The 9,025-nt window shown below is 42.3% G+C and overlaps 1 protein-coding gene and 1 pseudogene across 3 annotated transcripts in view; both read right to left on the reverse strand.

Moving 5' to 3' along the window:
• The window catches only part of QRICH1 (glutamine rich 1), a 50,888-nt gene that overhangs the window by 11,865 nt on the left and 29,998 nt on the right, over positions 1-9,025 (reverse strand). For all 3 annotated transcript variants that reach the window (XM_029919241.1, XM_029919242.1, XM_029919240.1), the window contains exon 3: positions 5,783-6,820. In XM_029919241.1, coding sequence (XP_029775101.1) covers positions 5,783-6,820 — 1,038 coding nt within the window. The remainder of the gene's footprint in view (positions 1-5,782; positions 6,821-9,025) is intronic.
• Positions 193-5,682, reverse strand: LOC115275474 (annotated as a pseudogene).

Genomic DNA, 9,025 nt, shown 5'->3' on the forward strand with positions numbered 1-9,025 from the left:
CCAAAGAGCAGAAACCCTAATGCACCTAAGAGATTTTTTTTTTCACACTGTACTGAGTAGGACATGGGGTTTTGGGGCCCCCAATGTTGATACCGAACATTTTTTTATTATTTTATTTTATTACTAATTTATCTTTAAAATTTATATACAAGTTAGTTAGCACATAGTGCAACAATGATTTCAGGAGTAGATAGATACCTAACATTTTACCTCTTGAGATTTTACCAATAGGTAACAGAAAGAAAAGAGAACATCAACACACAAGAATCAAACTGTAATTAAGAAGCTCTTGGTTACATACCACCCACCCCTTTAAGATTGTAATGATAATGAAGGATTTCCTCTGGAAAGTTCAATGTCATTTTTTGTTTTATTTTGTAAAATGTCAGAATGTGTGAATATGTTGCACTTGCTTCTCTTAATATATCAAAAATAGTGGAAGTTTTAAAATTCTTCATGAATCCAAGCTGGGTCATGACTACTACTTCTGGGACTACTTCTGGGGTCTATTCAACACACTAATTCCAAGTTTGGCAACCATCAGCAAACTGACCTGCAATTAAGCCCACAGGCATAAATTTTCCAGAGTGGTAGAATTTCATTCCCATAATGCCAACTAAGGTTCTAGATATAGCTAGGAAAACCCAAATGTTCCATGGATCCTGAGACAGCTGATAAGCACCCAGGCCTGCTAAACTACTGAAAAGAAGCCCAGCAGCCAGTGATGGACACTACCTGCTTTTGCGTAGCCAATGATCCCACCAGACAACCAGTGCTGCACAGCCAAAGCCAACCCAATGTAAAGGCACTTGAACTGCTTTCCCGTATGTCTGCACCAGTTGACAAGGCATACAAGCCTTGAGGCCAGAGAATCAATCTTTTTAAACAGATTAGTCTTTCAAAAACCTCACATAAAAAGGCAATTCTAAAGTTCAGTCATTTCTGAGAAGTACTGGCCCAAAGCATGGTTTGTCAAATTATAAAACGCAAACAAAGCACTTAAGGATTTTACTAATTGCAGATTCTGATTTTAAAGGTCTCAGGTGGGACATGAGATTCTGCATTTCTAAAAAGTTCCCAAGTGAGGGAGCTGGTTTGCAGACCACACTTTGATTACCACGTGTCCAAAGCAGTGACCATTAAACTTTTGGGTGCATGTTAAAAAAAAAATATGTGGGCTGCTTTTAGAAAATACCCATGTCTGGGCCTTATCCCTGCAGATTATGATTTAATTGGTCTAAGGTGGGAGCCGGCCATCAGTACTTATAAAAGCTCCCAAGTGCTCCTTTTTAGAAAAAGACAAGTACAATAAACAAGTTATGTTCTCTCCCCTGCCACTGTAAGTAAGATGAGAGGGTTAACTAAGTATCTATATGGCTTCTCTAGCTATATATAAGGTTGTTTCCCCACCCCACCCCCAACATTTTCCTTCTCAGTAATACTGCTCTATTTCCTAAGAACATTTTTGAAGGGGCACTGCTCTACCTTCTTGCCTCCAAAGGAAGTCATCCCATCCTCAATGGTCTAAGAGCCAAGCCATGTACACAAAAGGGCAGAGGGTATCCATAAGCCTCAATCACAATCCTCATATTGGGCAGGATAGATAGCAACATAGATACCAAGACAGGTTTTTGGGTCTCACTCACCTGTCTATATTCTGAATTCCTTTGAGCAATTTGTCATGCCAGGGCCTACCCAAAGGGCTAAGCAATGTGAAATTTTTCAAACTGAAGGCAAAACAGTTTATATATGACACATTAATCTGCTTATCAACGAATAAAAGTAAAAACTTCCCTTCCTAACTCTGATAAGAAAATTAAACAAGGAGATAACAGCAGTATCACTACAAGGCTCTTAAATGTTTGTCAACCCAGGAGCTACACTGTAGACATACTTCCCAGTTCAACTACCAATCTCCTTGGTGAGTCTTAACCACTTTTCCAGTTTGGATTTCCATGTTTGTGGAAATGACTGTTAACTATGCACCTCCAAGCTAGACATCCCCTTAATATACCCAGGGGGTACTGTACGTCTCCAAGCGAACATCTTACAACCAACCACCTCAAACTAATATCTAGAGAGAACTCAGCACCTTCCCCATCCAAAACTATTCACCTCAGAGTTCCCTCCCTACCTCTTCAATGGCAATACCATGTACTCTAGCTACAAATCTAGGAGTCTGACTAGATAAGTAGTTGGGGGTCAGGGCATGTGGAGCAGTACTTTGGTCCTGGTTTTTAGACAGGTCCCCCTCACTGTGTGCATTCACCCACTAATGTAACATTCCCAAGCATCTTGACAATAAAATTCTTCTACACCTATCTAAATGTCTATCAGTGGGTAGGGGTGGTAGTGATCCCAACCAGGATGAAAACTACTGGTGTAAATGGGACCTTATATACTGTGGTGTAGTGTTTTCCTATTTATAATGGAGTCCTTAGAGAATTTTAAGCTGAGAAGTGACACAATCTTACATTTTAAGAAAATTATTCTTGCTGATCTATGGAGAATGAATTGAAGAGCAAAGGTACTGGTGGCCTGGACCAGGATGGTGGCAGTGGAGAGGATTTAAGAAATTCTGAGAAGTGTGGTGGCAGAACCAAAGTGGTTTCTTGATGAATTGGCTGTTAGAGTAAGGGAAAGGAGACTCAAGGATGAATCTTGGGTTTCTGGTTTAAACAAATGGGTGGATGATGGTACCAGTTTCCGACAGGAAAAGTTTTTGTTTCACTTAACAGGATATATGTGTATGTATGTATATATATATGTATGTATGCAATGTATCTATCTATCTTTAAGTAAACTCTATACCAAATATGGGGCTTGAATTTATCATCCCACGATCAAGACTGGGCCTACTCTACTGACTGGACCAGCCAGGAGCCCTAAGACATGAAGTTTTGACAGCGGTAGAGCTGATGCTAATGAAAAGCTGAGCTATCTTCAGTAAATCCAAGGAAATGACAAATAAGCTGCTGGATGTGTGGGAAAGGTTCTAAGGGGAAAGACATCATCTATAGATAAAGATCTGTGTGTCAATGCAGTAAAGGATGTTAAGACATTGGCTCCAGAGCCAGTCTGTCCAAGGCTAAAGCCTAACTCTGCTAAATACTAATGTGGCTCTGGTCTTGTTGATTTAATCTGTGTCTTAATTTCTTCCTCTGTAAAACAGATGGTGGTACACACCTCATGAAGTTGATGTGAGAATTACATGAGTTAATATGTGTAACACTCAAATAGTGCCTGGCAGACAGTGTCAGTGATTATCCTCTTCAGTGGCACCAGCCATCTAGAGGGTGCTAACAACCATGGCCCTGGACAGAAATCCCTTAGGGAGAAAGGACAGCCAGTACTGAGCTCTGAGGAACATCAATAAATATGTATGGTTCAGACAGAGACAGCAGCAAACTCTTCTGAAAAGGAAAAAAGAACCAATAGGGGTAGGAGGAAAAACCACACCAGAAGAAAATTCCAGGAAGGCAGGTATGGCCTATTGTTTCATGTGTTGCTGCGAGATAAAAACAGACATCCTCTTAAATCTGGCCAAAGAGAGGTCACTAATAACCTTAACAAGAACGAGAAAACCCTCTAAATTGGAGAAAACCCTTTAGAAGGCAAAATCGGCTTGTGCGGATAATGTTTTTGAGAACTCTGGGAATAAAGTAGAGTGGAGAAATGGGGCAATAGATAGAGGTGGATATGAACCCAAAGGAGGGAGGTTTCACCATAAATCTGGTTTTAAAGGTGTGTGATAAGTAAACTTACATAAAGCGTATGACAGGTGAAGGACCAAAACACTTTGTCATTAGCTCTCCTTAGGGTTCAACTCACATCACATTTATTTTCCCCACGGGCTGTGAGTACTCCAAGAGCAGAGACTCTCTATTTGTATTTGTTCTCCAGCACCTAGCACTAAGCCTAATAAGGAGGGCAGAGGGATGTTTGTGGTATACATGGACGAATTCATCTTTCCTGCATGATGGATATTCTACTCAATTTTTCCTTTTCTGGTAATACCTGACATACATTCCTGTTAAGACGTTCCCAAAGGAAACATTGCTCCTGAAGAACAAAGGCCTATAAACTCCAGAAAAGATATTCTGCTGAAGGGTCCAGAAGTGCAAATTACAGAGACCAATGAGATAAAAGAGGCCTGACTTGCAAACTGGACCATTAGGGCCAAGAAAGGTGAGAGGACTGATGTCCTCCATCCCGGTGAGCAAAAGCTGAGCGCAGAGCTACATCACAATACTGCAGGCTGGTCTCTCCTACGTACAATTAGTTCTACACATCTGTACTTGATTCTTGTTATCAAAACTTTTAGGATTCTGGGAAAATTTCCTACCACAGATCAGATCAGGCTCAACTCTTCATGTTGGGAAGATAAATCCTTTGCCCACTAACTCCTCTCCAATAGTCCCCCCTCTTATGTTATACTAGACCACGTCCCTTCTGTCCATCCCTGGCTCTGTATTCATGCTGCTCCACTCTGGTCAGTTGAACCTATAAACTAGAGATCAAATGCCACTTTTTTCACAAAAATGCCTCTGTTGACTTTTTAACCTAGGATAGTTTCTGAATACCAAGTTTATTTTTGTGTGTGTAGAACACACAACGTCACACTTGATTATGCTACCTTATAAGGAATTCAGAAAATAGAATCATACATTCTTACTCCAAACTGGACTGGAAGCTGCACTAAGCAATGATTCTGTCCTGTTCAACTTCTAGGCCTGACAGCGATATATTTAATAGGTCCTTAGCAAAGTCACTTAAGTTAATATACCATTACCTATGAAACCTCTTGGTCAGCCTCTGTTTAACCAATTACATATGGCCTGAGTTTCTGAATATGGTCCCTGATCTAACAGTGCCCTCTTTGTGCCAGCTCCCTTGCGTACATTCCCAGAAGTCCCTAAGACACACTGCCTTCAGCAGTCCAATGAGACCAGAGTTCCTAAAGTTTACTGAGTTTTAAGCAATAAATTTATACACACCTCTGTGGTATCCTTCTAATTGTTAAAAGGTTTTAACAATTAGAAAACATAAAAGAGCAAAGCAATTTTAAAGTTAAAATTTCAACAGGGTTCCATTTTTGTAACGTCTCTAAGTCTAAAATTATTTCAAAATAAAAGTTAAAATATTTTTTTCAACACAGTTTCCATAACAGAAAATTAACCAAAGTTTGACTATTGTTAAGGACCATAAGAATATCTTCGGGCAATCACACTGCCGTGATGGTACATCTGACATTCCCAAAGGTTATGGCTTTTAACAGGCCCCCTGGAAAGTATTTTAAATCATTTAATGCATCTACACTGTGTCCACAGCTGGTAACTAAAAAGGAATAGTTTCACAGCCTCTTTGCTGTGATGAGTTTAAGGTCTAGTGCGAACTACAAGGGTTCCACTAGATCCATTCATTTGTAATGCAGAAAGCAGCTTATTAAATGCAGATTAACACTTGGTGTATCCCGTTAGTCTTTACCCAGAACTTTACTCTTAAGGGATTACAAAGAAGCACCTAAAGCATCTACCTTCAAAGCAGTTATTGATAGTTTCATCTACCTTCAGGTACCAAGACAGAACTCCTGCTCACTGCATAGCTTCACTTTCTGCTTCTATTCCCCCTCCCCAACCTCAACTAAAATATAAATATCATATACTACTGCAAGACCAACATCATTGCAGTAAACAAGCCAGAGGCACTGGAGGTTGCCAGGAAAGTTCTGTTGCCTGGGCCCTTGGGGGAGCAGGCTGCCCTACAGAGATGTCTCACTTACTGAACAGGTAACCTGGAGCTGCTGCTGCTGTTGTGGTGGTGGCGGCGGCGGTGTCTGTTCCTGGGGGGTTTGTTGCTGTGGCTGCTGCTGGGGGTCCCATATATGGACAGTCTGAGCTGTGTTCTGGTATGTGCCTGCCACAGCCTGCACAGCCACTGGAATGTGGATGTTGCCATTCATGAACTGTGCTGGAAAGAGAGAGTTTGCAAGGGTCTGCACTACCTCTTCATGGGAGTTTTTCACTACAGACGTGGTGCCCACCATCTTCTCCTTGTCATCCTCCAGCTTTACAGCTGCCAGGGCCGTGGGTGAGCCACTGACGTGAACTGCATTGTAGGCTTCCTGGGGAATGGCAATGTGGGTAATGCTCTGCTGCTGAGGATCCCCACGGGGCTGGGCAGAGTAAACAGGGATGGTCCAGGTTTCTCCTGTAGGGCTAGTAATGGTCCCAGTGGCACTATACAGGTGGGCACTGTCTACTGTCAGTAAGTCTGGCCTCAAAGACACATAACTCTGCTGCTGGCCCTGTGGAATGGCCAACACAGTAGCCACCGGCTGCCCTGAGATGGCATAGGACACAGTGATGGGCATGTCCACTTTGCGTTTCTTCACTGGCTGGAGGACACTGGCTGTGCCAACCCGCCGCTCCCCTTCCCGGGGTGAGCCCTGCTGAGACGGTGGTGGAGAAAGGGCACCCACGGTCTGGATTTGGATCTGCTGACCCCCAGCAAGAGACTGGCCAGCCACCAGCTGAGCCTGGATCTGCTGATGTGGGATGTGCTCCTCTGGGATCTCTGCAGCCTGGATCTGCTGGGCCGCCTGCACGTGCTGCACCTGGATCTGGGCCGCCTGCAGCTGCGAGGGGCTGGGGCTCTGCAGAGACGGGGTCTGGATGGAGGGGGCTGCCGGCTGTGGTGCTTGGCCTTGGATCTGCACCTGGACCTGGATGGGCTGCTCAGCTGGCTGGTGAACGGTGAGCTGCGGGGAGAGCTGCTGAGCCGAGACCTGCTGCGGAGACTGTTGTACCTGCACCTGTACCTGCAGCGACAAGATTCACCAGTCAGTGAACCAGGAAACATTAAGAATTCAGCCCCAAAAGAAAGAGATCTCAGGGAAGGGCCCTAGGTAATATGAGGAGGAGGGGCTGCCATACCTAAGGCTTCTTTGGAGACCATAACCCCCCAAACCATGTGCATAATTCTCCAGCATCACACAGCATTCAGAACAACAATTAGGTACCAAAGCAAGCAAGACTATCAACTTGGATCTCTGAAGAAAATATCCGAACTTCTGCTTATGTTTTAATTCTTGTTTTAAAGTGTGACCCCACCCCTTTGTTTTTGCATATTGGTACAGTAGTACAAGTATATAGTTTATAAAAACATCTTTTGGTGTATGTCAAAAAGTTTATTCATGGGGTAATAAAAAGTGTGGGAACCAGGAAGCCTGGGTGGCTCAGTCAGTTAAGCATTGTTCTTTGGGTCAGGTCACAACTCGCGGTTCATGGGCTCAAACCCCACATTGGGCTCCCTGCTGACAGCTCAGAGCCTCCTGGAGCCTGCTTTAGATTCAGTGTCTCCTTCTCTCTCTGCCCCTCCCTCACTAGTACGTGCTCACTTGCTCTTTCTCTCAAAAATAAATAAATAATAATATATATATATTAACAAAAAAAAAACCCGTGGGAACCAATGTTCTAAAAGTTCAGCAAGACAAGTACATTTTACAGGCATGCAATTCTCAACCCAGGATCAAAATTACTCCCACCACAGACTAGTGGAAAACACAGTAGAGACGAAACTCTTGAATTTAGAGAGATCTCCCAATATTGCTATTAAAACGTAAGCACTGATAAATAATTCTTAAGTAAGATATCTTTTTTACAATGTTTATTTCTGAGAGAGAGAGAGACAGCGCAAGTGGAGGAGAGGCAGAGACAGAGGGAGACACAGAATTGGAAGCAGGCTCCAGGCTCTGAGCCGCCAGCACAGAGCCCAATGTGGAGCTTGAACTCACGAACTACGAGATCATGACCTGAACGAAGTCGAACGGTTAAGTGACTGAGCCAACCAGAAACCCCTTAAATAAGAGATCTTTAATAAAGAAGCATTAAACCCACAAGATTCCTGATAATTTAATCTAAGGAAGGTTACTATGTTCTCCTTCACACATTTCTGATGATAATGTAGTTCATTTCTTACTGCTGTTACCTCAGCATACAAAGCAGCATGAAAGGATGCCTTGTAAAGTCCGTAATTAAAAAAAGAAAAAAAGGCTTTTCATTCAGACACACATATCTAAACTCTAAACACTGGTAGGAAGGTAGGAAAGAAAGCAGATGAGAGATTTTATCTATCTAATAAAAGGAGGAGACACATCACAAAAATAATCAAGCACAACTGGGACAACTGGCTATCCATATAAAAAAAATGAAGTTGGATCTCTTCATTATTTCATACACAAAAAAACTAAAGAGGATCTGAACAGACATTTCTCCAAGGATATGCAAATGGCCAATAAGCCTACAAAAAGTTGCCCAACATCATTAGCTATCTAGGAAATGCAAATCAGAACCACGATGATAAGATGCCATTTTGAAAGCCATTAAGATGGCTATAATTTAAAAAAGACTGACAATAACAAGTGCTGACAGGGATGTGAAGAAATTGGAATCCTCATATATTGCCAGTAGGAGTGTAAAATTAGTATAGCTGTTTTGGAAAACAGTCTAGCAGTTCCTCAAAAGGTTAAACATACCTTATGACAAAGATATGAAAAACAACCCACAGGACGCAGCAATTCCACTCCTAGGTATATACCTAAGAGGAATGAAAACTATGTCCACACAAAAACTTGGATACAAATGCTTATAGTAGCTTTACTGATTAATAGCTAAAAAGTAGAAACAACCCAAATGTTAACGAATTCATAAATTTAAAAAATATTTGGTATTTCCATAGAACAGAGCATTATTTAGCAACAAAAAGGAATGAAATTTTTATACACCCTAGATGAATCTTGAAAACAGTATGGTAGGGGTGCCTGAGTGTCTCAGTTGGTTAAGCATTTGAGTCTTGATTTTGGTTCAGGTCATGATCTCATGGTTTGTGAAATTAAGACTCCAGTAAGGTTCCGTGCTGACAATGTGAAGCCTGAAGCCTGCCTGGGATTCTCAGTCTCTCAGTCTCTCAGTCTCCCTCTCTCTCTCCCTCTCTCTCTCCCTCTCTCTCTCTCCCTCTCTCTCTC

This window comes from Suricata suricatta, chromosome 12, assembly GCF_006229205.1.
Source record: "Suricata suricatta isolate VVHF042 chromosome 12, meerkat_22Aug2017_6uvM2_HiC, whole genome shotgun sequence".
Taxonomy (NCBI): Eukaryota; Metazoa; Chordata; class Mammalia; order Carnivora; family Herpestidae; genus Suricata; species Suricata suricatta.